The 20,639-nt window shown below is 39.7% G+C and overlaps 1 protein-coding gene across 4 annotated transcripts in view; it reads right to left on the bottom strand.

Annotated features, from left to right (window-relative positions):
• Positions 1–20,639, bottom strand: part of ZNF532 (zinc finger protein 532) — an 86,141-nt gene that overhangs the window by 35,974 nt on the left and 29,528 nt on the right. For all 4 annotated transcript variants that reach the window (XM_024217455.2, XM_024217456.2, XM_024217457.2 and 1 more), the window contains one exon: positions 1,731–4,081. In XM_024217455.2, coding sequence (XP_024073223.2) covers positions 1,731–4,061 — 2,331 coding nt within the window. In that variant the 5' untranslated portion in view covers positions 4,062–4,081. The remainder of the gene's footprint in view (positions 1–1,730; positions 4,082–20,639) is intronic.

Below are 20,639 nucleotides of genomic sequence, written 5' to 3'. Positions count from 1 at the left end.
GAACCGCGGCCAGTGGGGGCCGCGATCGGCCGAACCTGCCGCGTCAGCAGGTAAATAAAACTGGCCCGGCCCGCCAGGGTGCTTACCCTGGCGAGCCGCGTGCCGAACGTTGCCGACCCCTGATATAAATAATAGTAATGGATTAGTTACAAAAAAGCCAACTGTATGCCAGCCTAGGCCTCTGACAGGGTTAGCTGACCAGTTACGGAGTTTTAACTATGTTGCGCGTGGGCACAAAATATATTTAGAGCCAACCATGCCAATAACGGTTAAACGCTTGGTTAAAAATTATAGTGGGACCTAAGGGTGAAAATTCACCATTCCATCTTCTTTACCCAAAGCCTGAGTAATCAGACTTTATGCAGGAATCTCTACAGCATTCAAAGGGTGGGAATTCGCACATAGCAACCCACAGTAAGGCTATGAGATTTCACTGCAGGCCCTCTGTAACTATTATCCCAGCTAATAGCTGGAATAGCATCTGCTACTGTGTCACATAATCCACGCAACCCTGGATTCAGTGTTCCCACACTCATCTACCTTTATATGCACGGCTACTTGAGGTGATGTGTACAAAGTGTTGCTTCACAGACATCCCAGGAGCACAGTCCCACAATGAGACTTAAGTAATATGGAGGCCCTTGTAGAAGCCATCTGCATCTGTACTATTAGAGGATTTCTTACTAAGTGCAAACGCTCGGCAAGTCTATCCCCGCCATTGCCCGTAAGATGAAGAATGTTATACCACACTCCTGTCTCTGTCGATCTGAGTGTATTTACTGGCTTTCCATTCACACATAACAGGAAGTTGCAACATGAAAGCCAGCCAAATGCTTTGAAATACAGTAGAATCCTTTTTAATTGGCACACCCCAGGGAAAATCCAAATATGCCAATTAAGCAATGGTCTCAATTATCAGAGGCTTATAGAATACATTGTGCATTGGTTTATTTCACTTTTATTTAATAAGTTTTTATTTAAAGTATGCAATGTACACAACATTTTTAAAATACTATATTAAGATAAATTTGACTCATTTTAGCAACCATAAGAGAGAAAGAAAGCAGTAACAAGTAAACAAATGGGCACACAGCTGGAAATATATGATAGCAAACACCACTTTTCACTCCTATTTTCAGAAGGCCCGCAAAACACAGCAGGCATATCATTTAAATAGTGTGCCATTTATTCATTGCCTAGAATCACTGTAGCACCCAAATAAGCGCCTAGCACACTTATGCACCAGAAGTAATAGAAATTGAAATCAAATCAAAGACACAATCAACCATAAGACAATCGTTCCCATTAAGTGAGTGTACTGTTAAGGAGGGTGCCAATTAAGTGGATTCCATTGTATATTTAAATTCCAAAGCATAAAAAAGGATCACTACAAATTCTCAGTGAATATCATTACCAATTTCAGTATCTCAGGGCACAGTTCTAAGAAACTTTGCTAAATCTTAATTTAAAAAACCTCACCACCCTTACAGATGTAAACTTTTAAGACCTGGATTGAGTAAAATTTTTCTAACAAAGTATACTCCAATTCTGAAAACAATGACATTCACTATTTTGTGCTTGCAGTTTTTTTTCCTATTTTTAAAATATTTTTTCAAGCATTTATTACTTCACTCAAATGAGGTATGAATGTTTAAGTGAAAGCAAAAAACATATTCAAATCTCCTATTCTTATTGCTGAAACACTGGAATTTAAACATAAGATACTCTACTTGTCCACTTGTGTCTGCAGCCTGCTGGAAATGTGTAGCAAGAGATGTCTCATCTTGGAAAACTTCATTGCACTCCAAACACTTTAGACTATGTCTACAGAGTTTTGATGGGTCTTCATCTAGAGGCATAGCTGGAATGATAGGTGTACTTGCTGGGGCTGATATTACTGTTCCAGTTATGCCAGACTGTATCTTGGTTACAGTATGTGTGCCAACTCCCATTGGGCTTTGAAGAGTAGAAGATGCAGCAGTATTGCTTGAAGGAGACGCTATCATTTGATCTGCTGGGACTGGTTTTAAAATCAAATGGGAGCACTGCATTACAACTCCTTTTTCCTTATGTCCACGAGCATGGGAAAGAAGACTGCATTTATTGTAGAAAACTAAATTTTTTGTACAATGGTTACATGTCACTTCAATTCGCACACTCCTCCTATCATAATGCTGTGTCAGACTCTTTTCGAGAGCAAACGAATCACCACATTCCAAACACTTGTAACCACGTGTTGGTAATGTTATACCTGCGTTGGCAGGAGGACTGAGGTTTGGGACGTAAACTGGGACGGGATTAACACTACTCAGCACCTTATTGAATGCTTCCACTACAGAACTCTGCAGAGATGATACCACCTGGACTCGTGACACTTTTTTAGAAGGCTGTGAGGCTGCTGCAGAAATTATTGCCTGCTTTATTTGTTGCTGAGGTTTTGTTAGCACTTGGCGGAGTTCAGAGGTGGTTTGAGCACCTTGAGGCAGAAGATTAAGGTTGGCAAGATGGACTGTCTTTGGCACAAGTTTAGCACTGGCAAGGCTTGATGCTGGCACCACAACAGTCTGCTGCTGTATAGCATTAGCAGCTTTAATAATGGCACTACTGGCACTTTGCACAGAAGCAGCAGATATTACAGTGGCTTTCACCGTAGTATTGTTAGCAAGCTTCAGATTAATTACTTGTGATCCTGCTGTTTTAACTGCTGAAACTGGGAGAAAGGCAGTAGCCACAGGTTTAATAGTGACCTGTTTTGGTGCAAGTTCTGCAGATGCAACTGCATTAGTGACAACTGCTGACTGGAGAGGTGTCCTAGGAGGAGAAGAAAGAACAGCAGCAGAAGTTGGAGAGGATAGGAGAGATGTCATGGAAGCTACCATGGAAGCAGTTTGCTCTGGCTTTTTACCAGAGTCCAAATCAACTTCTGGCAACACCCTTGTAACTGTTCTCTTGATTTCCCCAGAGGAAGTCTTGATGGTTTTTATGCGAACTTTTGGAATGGCTGGCGTTGACCCTGCAGGAGAAGATGGAGACCCTTTGCTGCTGTTTTCACTTGATACACTTCGGGGACTATCGGGTTGTTTTATAGATGGTTTTTTAGCACCATCAATAAGACTCTGAGATTCAGGTGATTTCTCAATAGCCCGGGGACTTTCATTCATGTCTTTTGGTAATGGAGAAGATTCTCTTGAAGTAGACTGTAATTCGTTACTGGTATCTGTAGCTGCCTTTTTAGCACTCAGTGCTGCAATTGCAGCAATGCATGAAGAAAGCTTTGCTGATGACTTTGCTTTGGACTGTGAAATGCTGGCAAGATTTGTTTCACCTTTTTCAGTACCTAGTTTTCCATCAAGTACCCTGTTTTCAGAATTGTCTTTTAGCAATTTGTCCTCTATTTTTCGGGCTTTGAATGGTTCATAGACACTTAAATTCACAGAGTTTGTTTCTGTTTCTCTTTTAACACCTTTGTTTTTATCTACATTACTTGAAGCTGGAATTCCAGGTTTAATCAAGTTTTCCCCTCCAAGCATCTTTAGTTTGTCATATTCCTGCTGAGAAACTGATCCTGTTAACACATTTGCTCTGAAATTTGCACGCATCTCTTCTTTATCTGGAGGATCATCCACCTCTATTTTTTCATCATCATCAAATTCTTCAGCACTTGAGATTGGGCTAAACTGGTTGAAAGCTGAGTCTTTCAGAGTAGCCTCAGAGGCTGACCCCTCCTCTTTCAGACACTTCCCTTCATCTTTACCAAAACTTTCAAGAGCAGATGCTGTTAGAAAACCATTATGTAAGCCATTGCCTGTGGAATGGTGGCCATCCTTATCCACTCCTTCAGAAGAATCAATATTACGTACATTTTTCACAATGACGCTCACACCAACATCTGATGATGATGGCACATGAGAATCTTCATCTGTATGAGCATTCTGTTTTATGTGGTTTTCATGCTCATCATGTCCAGACTCAATAGCTGCTTTAGGATCAACCATGTCTGGGATGTCAAAGGCTGCAAGAAGGTCGTCAAAGTCGGGGGTCTTCATATCCCCCATGGTCATGTATTTGTTTGGAAGCAAATCTGTAAAAAGAGCAGAAAATCTTTATATCAGTACCTTAAACATTAAAACCGTATTTTAATACAATATATATATTAATAAAAATAATGCCCCATACATAGTTTGCAAATGGTTTTGCGAAGTGTTACCACACTTATTTCATCCATGAATGTATAAAAATGTTATAAATCACAATTTCTTTTCAGAGATCAGAAATTATGCAATAGCTGTCCAGGTCCAAGCGAACATGCCAAATGATTATACTGTGAGACCAGCACAAAAGAAGCCTTTGGGGATTATAATTTTCCCTTTTATTTTAGATTTACACTTTCCTTTCAAAAGCACCCTACTCCTGTGCTTAAAAATCAGACACCTCTACATTATGGAACTTAAAAACCTAGATCTCTTGCACATTTGTACTTTTCACGGTTAGTCAAACCACTGAACATACACAAAGACTGTAGATCAAATGCACTTTTAAAAAATGGCATTGTTCCATCACACTATCCTCTATATGACCTCGATGTCCAGAATACTCACTTTTCAGTACAGCTATGAAACAGGTTCCATCAGGATTCATTCCAATTTAGTATATATATTTAGGTTGATAAGTTCAGCTCCAATTAAATAGATAAAGGAGTAGAGAGGGAGGTGTGTTGCCCACTATTTGACATCTACTGACTGAGACAAGATGGGTGATGTCATATCTTTTACTGGACCAACTTCAGTTGATGAGAGACAAGTTTTTGAGCTACACAGAGCTCTTCTTCAAGTCTGGGAATGGTACTCGAGTGTCATAGCTAAATACAAGATCAAACTATTGGTGACAGTCTTGAGTACCTTTCCCAGACCTGAGGAAGAGCTCTGTGTAGCTCAAAAGCTTGTCTCTGTCACCAACAGAAGCTGGGCCAATAAAAGATATTACCTCACCCACCTGGTTTCTCTAATACATTGGGACCAACATGGCTACAGCAACACAGCATATCTAGTGACTGAATCAATTAAGATCATGAGGTCTTCACAGTAAACAGTTAACCTCAGTAAGCTATTTCCAGGCTATTTTCAGTCACCCACTATGGCCCCGAATCCTGCAAAGATTTACACACATGCTTAACTTTATGTACTGTGAGTAGTCCCATTGACTGTTAAGTACTTTTGTTATGGTGGTTGCCTTTTGTTAACTGTGACACTGCCCTGCAATCTTTTCTTTTTCTCTGCAAGAACTAGGCAGATTGAAATTCCTTTGAGTTTACAAAAGGGTGGGTTATTAATTAACTGCTCCCAGAATATTTTCACAAGGTTGGAGTATGAGGAGTACCTGTAAAGGTCCTTTTGCCCCCCTCTACTCTAGGGTTAAAATCCTGTTAATTGAACTTCTTTTAAACACATATCATACCGACATTGTTTGCCTGATCAGTGGATGTAATGCAGAAACATTTTCCAGATGGTCTTTAAACAAACACATCCTAGACTAGACTAGACTTCATCTGATGAAGTGGGTATTCACCCACGAAAGCTTATGCTCCAATAAATCTGTTAGTCTATAAAGTGCCACAGGACTCTTTGTCGCTTTTTACAGATCCAGCTACCCCTCTGATACTTGACATCCTAGACTAAAATACCATATTGACCTCATTTGTAAAGTAATGATATCTGGTCTACACTGGGCAGACAAGCCAGTTTTCTCTAATGAAAATGGAACATTTTTGGCTATAAGGAAGCAGACCCTGACATTGTAACAACGCAGCAAAAGCTTTCTAATCTCAGAGTTTGTCCTGGGAGCTTCAGATGGACAAAAGTTCAACTACAGCCTTTAGAATACCTAGTGCTGGGGATAGATCTGCCTTGTGCAAATTCATAAGCACCTGAGAAGAATCTTAGCTAAGGCCTTGTCTACCCAGAGGAAACTTACCAGCACAGCTATTCTGAAATACTACAGTTATTCTGCTATTGCTAATCCAGTATAATTTAACTATTTGAGAATAACTCACCCATGCAGACACTCTATTCCAGAATAAAAGTGATTTAGCCTGGAATAACTACTCTGCTTCCAAAGTACTTCAGAATAAAGTCATATTTATTTCAGAACAGTGTGTCTATGCAGAGATTTTCCGTTATAGCTGCCTGTCAATTTCCCCATGCACACAAGTCCTAACTCTCTGAAAACCTGATATGAAAGAGTCAGGAGCTTGAACTTAGTGGCATGCTTACTTCCTGTGCAGGATAGGCAGAGGGTTCTGCTTGCTATCATTAAAGCAGCTTTTGACAGGATAAAATTAAAAGGGAGTACTGGGTCCTGTCACTTATAGTTAACAAGAGCAGTGATGGTTCAGACAATGCTGCCACATCTGCAGGAGGGGTCAGGGCATGGGGTCCCCCCTGAGACAGAATGAAATACTAGTGACATGTTTATTACTTGTGCTCCGGTGCTTTGATGGGCACATGGTGTGGAGAACAAGCTGCTACTTACTGAACGAGGGCTCTCTGGCTATAACTTCAGCACCTTGCACTATCAGCGAGTATCATCCATGTATCACTAGGGGAAATCACACAATCCGCTTTATTTCTATTTACCAGAAATCTTCACTCACTACTCACTTAACTCCTTCCATGAATACATATACCTGGCCTAAACAGAATACCTAGACTTCCCTTCCCATCTCAGGCCATGGTCACAGCATAGGTATTTGGAGTGGAAAGAGGAAAGAAGCTTGCTTATTGAATTCTGGCCCTTGTACGTAAGGGGAACAATAAAATGGCTTTGCAGGGGCTCCAGCTTTGTTAGCGTTAACCCTGAACAAAATACAACATCACAGATAGTTAAAATACAACTGGAAAATGTCTCTGTTGGAAGGACGCAATAGTTCTCAACTATTTCACTGACAACCCAACTAGAGAAAAACAGGATGTTGGGCAAAATTCATAGGATCTCCTAAAGACCATATACACAAGTTTTGGTTTCCAGTGGAATTTAAAATATCTTAATCTCCCCATGGAGAGATATCACTAGCCAGCTGCTCAGATTAGGTTTATTGAAGCACACTCAGGATGTGATACAAGTAAAATAAAATAAGTTATTAAACAAAAATAAAATAAACAAATTTACCAGGTTATTGTGGTGGTGGTAGGGTTTTTCTTTTTGTTTGGGGGCCTGTTTGTTTGTTTTTGAAGGGGGGAAATGGGATAGGACTGCTTGAATGGGTTTTTTTTTTCTTTCTTTTTTTAAACCAATAATTCTGCATACAGGAACTACAGCATGCAGCTCTGTGACTATTCAGTAGCCTTCCTGCCTCTCTGGTGCTTCCATCTGTACTGAAATATCCAAAACATGTTGTTTCACACCTTTATCCTCAGTACTTTATCTCCACATAATCAGCCAGTTGGGCTAGCCCATGCCTATATCTTCCATTTCTGGTATACAAGGAAGATTCAAAGGTCTGAGCCTTAGGGTATGTAAACCAGTGCAGCTCCACTGAAGTGACTTGTCCACTATCTTTCTCAAACTTACCACAAAAGAGAGCTTATGTATGTGTACAGCAATAAAAATGTAAAACAGGACAAGACTTTTAAAAGTTTAACAGAGACCTTAGGCCCCATACCTGTTTCAGCTGTACTGATGCTACTCACTGCTACAGTTCTCTTGAGGTATTTAACTGCAAAAGCTGAGAATTCTGCTCTTCACCTTAAATTTGACACTTAGTTCAAAATCTGCTTTTTGACACCAGTTCAGTAAAAAATGATTCAGGATCTAAAAACGAATCTATACTAAGGCTTCAGCCACCATTAAAATCTGTTTGGCTTAACTAGTTTTAGAAACAGAGAGTAGAATTTTAGAAAAATGTCTCCCATGTAGAACAGCCCTACAAGTCTTTTCTTGGGCCACATCTGGAAGAAATCATCATTACTTTGAAGAATGACAGAGGCTTCACTAATATGACAGATTATGTTCCAGGGATCACCCGGAAGGGCTCCCCAGACCATAGTTAGAAAAGATGATGGGGGTGCGGGACAGGACTACATTTCAGATAATCACGGCTGAGTTGCAACAGAATTGTTTGCTTGTGACATTTAAACATGTGTGTTCAGTTTCTGTAACTCATTTTATGTTACCAGATGACTGGGCTCCCTTAAAAGTTTTTCAGATGTGTTGAGATGTGATTTTTACAGATGAACTGACGATCCATCCTGAGATGGGCTACAGTCTTGTTATAGTACGTACAAGTGTTTGGGAACAAAATAATGCATGTCTAATAGCTGTGTTTGGTGCCCTGATACACTGGTGATGGACACCTTCAAAAGGCAGGCAGATAATATAAAAGTCTAAAGACCGGGGAAATTGCCATTTTGTCTGTACAGTGACTTGAGGGTCCAACCCTGCCACTTTTGGAAACCCACATGTCTACCATTCAGCTGATAGCTACAAGTATCAGGAAGGAAGTTTCCACCCACCACCCCACCCACACTGCATCCAGGACTGCACCTATGTCCAGATATCTTACTGATGCTTGGGTATTTACATGCCTCTGAAACATCAAGCATAGGCCATTTCTGGAGACAGGATACTACTGGATCTGAGGTATCTTTGGTTTGATCTAATATGGAAAACCCTATGTGCTATGAAAATCAGGAGACAACCTTGTGCAGCCCAGGAATTTAGCTCTCATGTGGCAGGCAGTCATCTGAGAAACACATTTGAAAGTCTACTTGTAATAGGATTTGGGTAGCCTGGGAGCATCAGCACTTCACTGTACACCACTCTTGGTGAATCAACAACTAGCCATTCCATGGCAAGATATGGATGATAGTTTGTGACAGTGGAATTGATTGCTCAGCAGACAAACAAATGAGAGAGGCTGGAGACTTTCCCAGGGGTTTACAGGGAAGTTTTAATATAAATTAGAATTTTCATATTAAATGTTGCAAGTATTTAATGTAAGCAATTTTTATTTTGTACACAAACCCTGACAAAACTTTTTTAAAAAAAAGTAACCCTGAAATTCCTCACTACTAAATAAGCTCAGCCATCACCACATTACATTTACTAGCCTGCCACCTCAGATCAGTTCAGTTGCCATGGACTTTGCAAATGCTACTGTGGAGGTAAATAATCTTTTCTTCACAGTCGCAGCATAGGATTTCAGAAATTCTTTGTGCTCTGATAGAAGAGACTCTGGCCATCCATGTTGGAAACAGTACACAAATAAGTGAACACAGCTAGAACTTTCAAGGACAGCCTTTAGTGGACCTATAATCCATGTTCCAATAGCTATTAGAAAGACAAAAGAATATCAGATACCACCATCATGTTTAATACATAGGATTGATGTAGCCAATAATGTCAAATACTGCGCTGAGGTCAAAGAGGAAAATAATCTAGTGTAAGGGAACCAAGGTCAGACCAGTGGAGACTGACCACAATAAGGAGTGGAGTTTCAGTGCTAAGGAAGAGGCAGGAGATATTGAAATGGATTGAGGATGTGGTAGGAAATGACATCATTAAAAGATAAGATCACTACTTCCTGTACTGTACTGAGAAAGAGTAAGTAACACATCGTTAACTTGGGGATGGGTGGTGGTTTTGTTTTGGAGGCCAAGAATGGTATGATGGCTGTAATTTTGAGAATTAACAGTGTCCTCAAAAAAAGGAATGGGGAATGACAGAGGTGACGATAAAGAAAATTGGGTAGAGAAGAAATGGTTCTCTTTGTAGGACAGATGTCATGTGATGAGGGCAGTGGCACCAGAAAAAGAACAAGTTGCCGATAGCTACAGAAGATAAGAATTAAAAGGGTTTTCACAAATCTAGCAGAGAAAGGAGAATACTTCCAGTGAGAAAAAAGAACCATATGAAATGAGGACGACTAAAAATGGCAAGACATGTGAAATCAGTTTTAACATCCGTCTTTAACAAGAAAAAGAAAGTTTGGACAATTAGGAAATAATAAAGAGGTTGTAAAAATACCTATGAATTAGAGCTGTCGATTAATCGCAGTTAATTCACGCGTTAACTAAAAAAAATTAATCATAATTTTAATCACACTGTTGAACAATAGAATACCAGTTGACATTTATTAAAATATTTTGGATGTTTTTCTACATTTTCAAATATATTGATTTCAATTACAACACAGAATACAAAGTGTACAGTGCTCAGTTTATATTATAAATAAAATAAAGTATTTTTCAATTCACCTCTTACAAATACTGTAGTGCAATCTCTTTATTGTGAAAGTGCAACTTACAAATGTAGATTTTTTTTGTGTTATATAACTGCACTCAAAAACAAAACAATGCAAAACTTTAGTGCCTACAAGTCCACTCAGTCCTACTTTTACTTCAGCCATTCGCTAAGACAAACAAGTTTGTTTACATTTACAGGAGATAATGCTGCCCACATCTTATTTACAATGTCACTGGAAAGTGAAGACAGGCATTCGCATGGGACATCTGTAGCCGGTCTTGCAAGGTATTTACTTGCCAAATATGCTTAACATACTTGTAATCAAAACTAAATATATATAAATAAATATAACGTGAGCACTGTGCACTTTGTATTCTGTTATAATTGAAATCAGTATACACCTCTACCTCGATATAACGCTGTCTTCGGGAGCCAAAAAATCTTACCGTGTTATAGGTGAAACCGTGTTATATCGAACTTGCTTTGATCCACCGGAGTGCGCAGCCCCGCCCCCCCCAGAGCACTGCTTTACCATGTTATATCCGAATTCATGTTATATCGGGTTGCGTTATATCGGGGTAGAGGTGTATTTGAAAATGTACAAAACATCCAAAAATATTTAAATAAATGGTATTCTATTATTGTTTAACAGTGCGATTAATCAAGCGATTAATTTCATGATTAATTTTTTTAATTGCACAATTAATCACAATTATTTTTTTAATTGCTTGACAGCCCTACTATGAATAAAAAACAGGAATTAGAGTGAAAACAGGGTGGATAAAAACCAAGCTTTTAAAAAAAATCAAATCTGGATTTTTATTTAAATTAAATGTTTTTTAAATAAACCTATTTAAAATTAATTTGCAAACGACAACCTATACTATGGCCTAAGCTTCTTATATTAAAATTGTGTAAATTAAATACAAAAAATTAGCATTCAACACTGAACTGGAGGAAGTCACTGGCTAAGCACCTGGAATCAGATTGTTGAAATGCTAAATCAGCTTTTGATAGCAGTAGCCTCTTTTGCAGGAGCACAGAAAACAATGTATTTGTTTATTCAACTAGTTCAATTCAATGATTAATGCATTCAAAGTTAAGAAACCAATTGGGATTTATTTTCCTCTTTCAATCTATGGGGGGGGGGGGAAACTAGGTGTGAGAGGATGAGATCTACTCGTTTTAAAATCTTGAAGGACATCATGAGCAGAAACAATCAGTTCAATTCATTAACTATAGACAATACTTCCTTTGTTTAATAAATCAGTTAGTTTACAATGCAAAGACATCTTTCATAATATTTTTTTGTTATGTATGCAGCATATTTACGGTAGTTTTATTTAACAAAAATATTTAAAATACCGGTGTTGTGCATTTTTAATTGATCTGAATTTCTATCCAACTAGAGCTTGACAGGATCACATGTTAAAAAATTAACCATCTAGTAAATAAGAAATGCATTATTCACCATTTTCTAACATACACAAAATGTAAAAATTAAAATTTGAATAAATATAACCTACGCTTTATGTAATAGCTTAATTAATGTGTATAGATAGTGTATCCTCCTGCTTACCAAAAAGAAGGATCAAATTTAATATGAAGGCTACATTTAGTTCCCAATCAAAATGTTTTAACAGGTAACAACTAATGAATTAACCTTTCTTTAGGAAAATAACTAAAAAGTACCAATTCAAAAGAGGATTAAAATTAATTATTTAAATCATGATTAAAGTAAGTGATTTGAAATTGCTTTGATTTAAATAAATTCACTTCTTGAAAATAATACACAGTTGTACCTCACTAATTCATACTTTTCTAATCTGCATTTCTTGATTCAGAATAATTCACCTTCTCAGTAAAGACTGTTAGCAGAGTATTGTACTCAAGATTTTATTACTTTTACAAAACATGCTGGTGTACTGTAGCATACAAACAAACTACACTTGTCAAGCATAAAAAGTACATTTTGAAATAACAGTATCCTTGTTTTATTGTTTGTGCACTTAATGACAAATTTACAAAATTAATTTATTCAAAATTATAGTTGCAGCCATTAGTGCGAATTACTGAATTCTACTGTATTCAAATCTGGTGGTCCAAATGACATATATTTGTGTTAAGGAAAGTATAACTTACCGAATCACTGACAATTATTTTTGAAAAGCCAGAGAATTAGGCAGACATTGAAGATTAGAAACACTTGTTTGTCTAGTTGCCAAAAAAGATAAGAAATGTGACCCTAATAATTGAATCTGTGTGTGAAAAGTGTGATTTCTATCCCTAATGAAAAAAATGGACCAACTACAGTTAAACCTATAGTAATCGACCACTCAAGCACCAACACAAAAGGTCGTCTCTTAAAAGAGGTAGACTTTTAATGAAGAGGGCTGAGAATTCTATTTAAAAAAATTAATTTGACCCTACAAAAAAATTAAATCATATAGATGATACCAAAATACCAATAATCTGCTAGGGCTGTCGATTAATCGCAGTTAACTCATGCGATTAACTCAAAAAAATTAATCACGATTAAAAATTAATCACAATTAATCACTGTTCTAATTGCACTGTTAAACAACAGAATACCAATTGAAATTTATTAAATATTTTGGATGTTTTTCTACATTTTTATATATATTGTATTCTGTGTTGTAATTGAAATCAAAGTGTATATTATTTTTTATTACAAATATTTGCACTGTACAAATGATAAACAAAAGAAACCGTATTTTTCAATTCACCTCTTACAAGTACTGTTGTGCAATCTTTCTGTCGTGAAAATGCAACTTACAAATCTACATTTTTGTGTTACATAACTGCACTCAAAAATAAAACAATGTAAAACTTCAGAGCCTACAAGTCCACTCAGTCCTACTTCTTGTTCAGCCAATCGCTAAGACAAAGAGGTTTGTTTACATTTACGGGAGATAATGCTGCCCTCTTCTTATTTACAATGTCTCCAGAAAGTGAAAACAGGCATTTGCATGGCACTTTTGTAGCCAGCATTGCAAAGTATTTACGTGCCAGATATGGTAAACATTCTTATGCCCCTTCATGCTTCGGCCACCATTCCAGAGGACATGCTTCCATGATGATGACGACACTCGTTAAAAAAATAATGCATTAATTAAATTTGTGATTGAACTCCTTGGGGAAGAATTGTATGTCCCCTGTTCTGTTTTACTTGTAACTATCTTCCGACGCCGGCTACAATAGTGCCATGTGAACGCCTGTTCTCACTTTCAGGAGACATTGTAAACAAGAAGTGGGCAGCATTATCTTCCGCAATTGTAAATAAAGTTGTTTGAGCAATAGGCTGAACAAGAAGTAGGACTGATTGGACTTGTAGGCTCTAAAATTTTACATTGTTTTATTTTTGAATGCAGGTTTTTTGTTTACATAATTCTACATTTGTAAGTTCAACTTTCATGATAAAAAGATTGCAATACAGTACTTGTATTAGGTGAAGTGAAAAATACCATTTCTTTTGGGGATTTTTACAGTGCAAATACTTGTAATAAAATATCAATATAAAGTGAGCACTATAAACTTTGTATTCTGTGTTGTAATTGAAATCAATATATTTGAAAATGTAGAAAACATCCAAAAATATTTAAATAAATGGTATTCTATTATTGTTTAACATTGCGATTAATCACAATTTTTTTAATTGCTTCACAGCCCTACTTTTAAAACATTTAATACAAATGCTCATATTATTGTAAAAAACTATTTTAATGTTAAAAAAGTCACCTGTAGCTGAAAAACTGACTTAACTGCATGTTATCCTACACATATAATAGATGAAATAAAAACATAGTTTGTTATTTTTAACAGCTGTTTTGGATTTCAGTATAAAAATATAAAGGTATGTACAGCACCTAGTCCTGGATGATGACTAGGGTTCCTAGTCATTACTGCAATAAAAATAAAATAAAATAAAAAACACAAAATTAGGCAAAGTACAGAGCCCTGTGCACAAACTATGGTGCCCATCCAGTTATTTCACCCACTCAGATTTCTGAGCCCATGTAGAGCCCTGTTGACTTCAATAGGTCTCCATACCAGTGCAGAGTATGTCTGTGTGGAACAGCTTGAAGGACCCAGAGTCATGTGTATAAAGCGAGTTTAAGGACACTGTAGTTCAAAGACAGCAGCTGCCCTTAGGGAAGGCGCTGTTGTATTGGGACCAATCCTGGGCAGTTTCAAATCATAATGAAGGGTGGTTTCTTAAAAGAGATAACTGAAAATTGTAAAATGCTTGATGTAGTTATAAATGTGGCTTTTAACACAGGCTTCACAGTAATAAGAGACAAAATTAACAGATAACTGAACTATCAGCAATAAGCAGCATCAAAGAAACATGATTTTTTTTCTTTTGTTAAACAGAATTACAAAGTTACTAAAGAGAATGCAGCATCAGAAATGCAAAAGGCAGAAGTAGCCCCTGAGCCTAAGTTTCTGGCTCAGGGATGGGAGGAATTTCCTATTTATAACCCAGTAAAAAATTTATTGCAAGCAGTGGGCAGCAGCATATCTGCTAATGCCTAGCGCTGTGGCATAAGCCCCTCCAGACACACACCACGTGGGATTCAAGGCACAGGCGCCGACTCCGTGCTCAGCACCCACCGGCAGCTCCCCGCCCAGCTCACCTCCGCCTCCTCCCCTGAGCGCGCCGCGTGCCCGCTTTTTCTCCCTAGCTCCCAGCGCTTGCGCCGCGAAACAGCTGTTTCACACAACTTGGAGGGAGGGAGGAGGAGGGGAATGCGGCGCGCTCAGGGAAGAGGCGGGGCCAGGGCGGAGATTTGGGAAAGGGGTCCAATAGGGGCAGGGAGGGGGCGGAGTTGGGGCGATGACTTTGGGGAAGGGGTTGGAATGGGGGCGGGGCAGGGGCAGAGAAAGAGTGGAGTCGGGGCAGGGCCAGGGGGGCGCGAGCTCCCACCAGTGCCGGGGAAAGTTGCCGCCTATGATTCAAGGAAGTACAAAGAACAGTGAAACAAGCATTTAAAACTAATTTTTTACTAGAAACTCACACATGCTTACAGAGATGTGCAGGGGTGTGTAAAATAAGAACCTATACTGCTTTCCCTTTTAATACACCACACTGTACAAATCAGGCATGCCACATCATAACAAGCCGCCTGTAAACAGAAAATTGTCCACTGTGGGGGAGGTTAAGTGTAGTCCATGGGTGACAAAATCAATGTCTGGAATACAACCAGGAGGTTGTATGCAGTACAGAAATGTGCAAAGAAGATAGGGGAGGAGGGAATGCCTGTGCAGTTCTTTGAGAATCTATATTATCGTGTGTGTTTACATGTAGTTCCTGGGTAGATGCATTCAGAACAGCCTACGAGTGCTGTACAGTGCTGTAGGGAGACAATTGTGCAGCATCCTGTTGACTCCCTCATGAATTCTGATCCAATCCTGGGCACTGAAGCAGCACTTTTTCCCTGTAGTAGGGACTCCAAATAGGCAGACAATTTTCAGGGAAGGGTTTATTTCCCAGGCCCTCCTCTATAGGTCAACAGCTCACTCCACTCGTACATATGCTGCTCTGTCAAGGAACACCTCTGTCTCAGACACAGCTGTCTTGCCACCAGCAGCTTGGAATAAAATCCCCCTTCGCCATTCTGGGACTTCTAGGATTGGTGATGTCCTCAAGAATGTGGAATGCCTGAAAGTACAGAGAAGGTTTATGTAGAAAGCTGCACCAGCCCTTCAACAATCCCCAAAAGGCCAAGGAGCTCTCTAATTTTTAAACAAAATCATAGTAAATTGTAACTTACCATTGTCTGTGCAGTCTTTTCACTCCAATTAACTGAATTTTGTCTAAGGAGCTTCTGGGAGCTGAGGCATTCCTCTCAGAATCTACACGAGCTCAGTTTACAAAGGATCATTTTTAGCTTGTTGTTTCATGAGGCACTGAACCTCTCTGGGAAGCACAAACAATAATGCACAGTCTGATATCTGCTTTTAGACCCTTCCAGCTCTGATGGTCCTTCAGTGTCTGATGGTCCTGCCACCTCAGCAGCATGGGCCCACTCCAGCAGGCCCCTAGGATGCAGAACTGTCACAGACCAATCCAAGCAGAAGTGTTTCTGGACATTCTGGACCAACAAGCAGGTGCAGTCTCAGAGGGAGAAAGATTTGCGGCAAGTGGAAAGACACAGGCTGCAGAGCGAGAGGACAGAGTTTCAGCACATAAGGGAGGTTTGCAGCACAGTTTCTGGAGCAGGAATATCAGCTGAGGAAGAAAGATAGAGCTCAGTCGAAAGATCTGTTCGAGACCTTATCCTTATAGCCATCAGAATACAGCCTCTTACTGCACCTGCACCACGGCCGGAGTCCCCCTTCGTGGTTCCATGTGCTGCAGACAAGGAACACTTTGAACAATTCCATGGTTGGCTGGCCCATGCAATCAGGACTTAACAGCAGTTGGACAGGGCAAATCTACTGCATGCAGATCTCCAGCCCACGCTGGCCCCCTCCTCCTTGCATACATACAACCACTTGCTAACCTCTGCCCCTGTGAACAGCTCCATCCACCTGCTGTGGCACCAAGTGCGCACTAAAGGAGGAAGAAAGGCAAAGGAGAATGGGGGGCCAGGGACACGCAACAGTAGGAGTTGATAGTGCAACCAGTTCCAAACAATTTGGTTTAATATTGTGTGTTTCTAATAAATTTTCAAAAAATAAAGTTTATTTTATTAAGAAATTTTATTGGTATCACTGCATTATATCATGTAATGTGTACTTCAAATAATAAAAGGTTATCACATAAAAAGGGACAACTGGGAAGTTGTATGCAATCATTATTTCTCAATAAATTTCTCTACATCAAGCCATACTCTAAAATCCAGTGCTTGCCACTTCATAAGCTGTCATGATATTCATAACTACAATGCATGGCAATCAACCTCACACATACATTTCATTGAAGATGTAAAGACTGTACAAGCATATTCATAAACCTAGTATTCTCCCTCTTCCATTAGCCCATGAGTCCATGATGTGGGAGCACCAAGCATTCCTGATTTGTGTGCCTAGATGCATCCTGTCCTAGCTGTGATAAGTGGACTTTCTGGTTGAGTGTACCAGTTCAGCAATCCATTACTGTAATAGCTCCATTGACAGGCACATGGCTCACCTTTGGCTTCACAAGTATTATGAAGAGCACAGCAAGCCACAATAATATGGACAGCATTCATGACAAAGGCTTCCAAATGTGTCTGTAAACAGTGCCAGCGGGATTTCAGTCTGCCAAATACACATTTAACTGCCATTCTGCATCTGCTAAGAATGTAACTGAATGTTCTTTTGCTGGTCCCTCTGAGATCAGGATATGGTTTCATACCCAAGGCAAAAGGGGATATGTGGGGTCCCCCAGAATAACAGTGGGGACAGTAACTCCATTTATGACAATGTCATTTGGTGGGAATCGTATCCCAGTCTACTGTAGACTCCTGACCACTGGAAAACCATGGCATCATGAACTTTTCCAGGGTAGCCCACACTGGCATCCATAAATTGGCCTCTGTGGTCCACAAGGGCCTGCATAATAACGTAGAACCCTCTGCAGTTTATGTACTCACATGTTCCTTGAAGAGGGCAAACAATGGGCACATGAGTCCAGTCAATGGCCCTGATGCAGTTTGGAAACCCCATTCTCCCAAAACCACCAGTTACTTCAGGAATATTGTTTTGGCCTGTTTGGGTAAACCACACGCCTGATTGGCTCCGAAACCTCCATGAACACTTTACCCACAGCTGACTTTCCAACGCCGAACTGGTTAGTGATGGACCTGTAGTAGTCTGGGTTATAAGCCAACTTTCAGACAGTTATAGAAACCCACTTCTTGACTCGTATGACCACCCTTAGGCATGTGTTGTGATGCTGGAGGGTAGGGCAAGCTGCTCACAAAGCTCCAGAAATTTAACTTTCTTCCTGTGGAAGTTCTGGACCCACTGTTGGTCATTCCGGGTCTGCATGATGATGTGATCCCATTAATCTCTGCTTGGGGCTGGGCTCCAGGAATGCGTATCTACACAGACATCAACAGCTACACCAAGAGCCACAAGCAGCATCAGCCAGTTCCATTTTTCCATGTCTATCATCCTCCCCCTCCACCATAATCTGCTGCCAGGATGTCCAATGGCATCTAATGGATGCTCTGCCCATTTGCTGAAACAGGAGTGAAAGCGTAAGCAAGAGAAGCTCTTCAAATGGTGGCTCCTCCCAATGTTACTGCTCCTGTTGCCGGGAGAATGCAGACCCAAAAGACAACTTGGCAGGATCTGTTGGGAACTTCTTGTACATGCATGGTGAACTGCCAAGTTTTCCTATGCTGCGCAATAAACCAAAGCCTAAAGCAGCCACATCTGGAAAGAGTGCAACGAAGCCTGGGATATAGTGTTTGACTCAGGTCTAACTCAGTATTGCAGTTTGGAAACTGGAGCCCTAGGTTTGAGGCCCAGCTCCAGAAATTCTAAACCTAGAATCAATATGCAGTGTGGATGCTCAAGACCTGGGCTTGCAAACCCAAGGTTCATAGACTAACCCTGGGCTTACATTGCAGTGTAGACATACCCTGAGAGTCAATACTGGACTGCAAATTAATCTTAGTTTTGCAGTGTGATTTGGTAGCAAAAGAGGACAATGCATCTTTATGATAAATGTTGTAGGCTATGTCTACATTGCAATATAGGAGTGTAATTTTCCTGCTCGTGTACACATACTTACCCTACCTCTCACTGAGCTAGCGCGAGCACAAATAGCAGTGTAGCCACAGTAGCACTGGCAGCAACAGCGGAGGAACAGCTGAACCGTGCCAAATATATACCCACTCAGGTGGGTGTACTCAGCACGGCTCAACCATTCCTCCACTGCTGCTACCAGTCCTACTGCTATTTATACTTGTACAAGCTTCATAAAGGCTAGTGTGAGTATGTGTACACGAGCAGGGGAATCACACCCTTACCTTGCAGAGATAGACATAAAGGCTTCATGTAAAAAACCAGGAAGGTTAGTAGTCTCAATATGGCTTTGATACAGCAATGTCTAGAATATTAATTCAGTACTGGACCCTCATTACCAGAAAGATACAAAAAAGGTCACAGAGCAAAAATGATGACAATCAGAAAGAATAAGAGCTTAGAGACTACCATAAAACTACTATAAACAGAAATGCAGAGGTGGGCCAAGATCAACAATCAAGGACACCAAAATAATTTTTCTCTACCTTAACCATGTCTGTCACTCCTAGCAATTAATGTTCCAGAGAGAATTTTCTGTATACGTTTCCTAGTGCTTGCATAAAATTGGGGCTTAGAGGAGAGCTAACAGACTGATGTTCAATCCAGATAAAAGTAACGTTGGTAAATGCAAGACACAGCCATAAAAACTGAAGATTATATGCACATTTGCAATTTAAGGATCTTGCTAGATCCCAGGCTATTCAGATAGGAGCTGTAGCCACATTTTCCATCTGTTATGGTAAGATGACTGACTTTCTTTCATTTGAGGATCTTGCTACCGCAATACATGCCTTTGCCACCTCAAGACTATATTAACAGGCTGTGCTCTAAACAGAGATACGTTTTGAGACCATCTAGAAACTGAAGCTAGCGCAGAATGTGGCAACCCACTTATTGGCCGAGTTTCTCACTAAGAGCACATAGTATCAATGCTCCCAGATGTGTTCTGGCTGCCTGTTGATTTCAGAATGGACTTTAAAGGACTTTTTAAAAAACTTAAAGCCCTAAGGAATTTGGGAACCGCCTATCTGAGATGATTTCTCCGACTAGAATAAACCTCGGCATTTTAGATCAGTGAAGATGCTCAAGCCCACTTTGTTTTAAAAAAATTGGTGGGGCTTTCTGGCAGGTTTTTTTTTTTTCCTGAAGCATCCTAGACTCAAGAACTTGCTCCACTTGGTCTGCCAGACCCCAACATTGATGATTATCCAGGCATGCTGAAAAGTCCATAAATGCTCACAGATATTTGGGAAGGGAGCTAGTTGAGGGAGAGAATGAAGTCACAATGTATGTGGGAGTTATTATAGGTTCATTGGCACTGGCTGCGTTGAATGTGATAATGTGCATTTCATATATTGTACTGTGTATTTTATAAATGTTAAAAGTGCCTAGAGCCAAGGATAGGCTCATCAGTTATAAATGAAAACAGACCATTTTAAAAGTTCATCCAAATCACTGAGGACATTTTTGTTTTTCATCTGGTCTTCTGTTTTCTTGGCCTTAGACTGTTTCTTCAAGAATCAGAGATGGGGATTGGGGATTTGCATCTGCAGCAATTCCATCTTTGAGGCAGTAGTTGATACCTGTATTAGGCTTGGTCAGGGAAGCTATTGCAGAATGGACAGCAGAGATTAGAA

The sequence above is a fragment of the Terrapene carolina genome, unplaced genomic scaffold (genome assembly GCF_002925995.2).
Source record: "Terrapene carolina triunguis isolate 2854851 unplaced genomic scaffold, T_m_triunguis-2.0 Scaffold69, whole genome shotgun sequence".
Classification (NCBI taxonomy): domain Eukaryota; kingdom Metazoa; phylum Chordata; order Testudines; family Emydidae; genus Terrapene; species Terrapene triunguis.
This window is presented reverse-complemented; position numbering and strand designations above follow the sequence as displayed.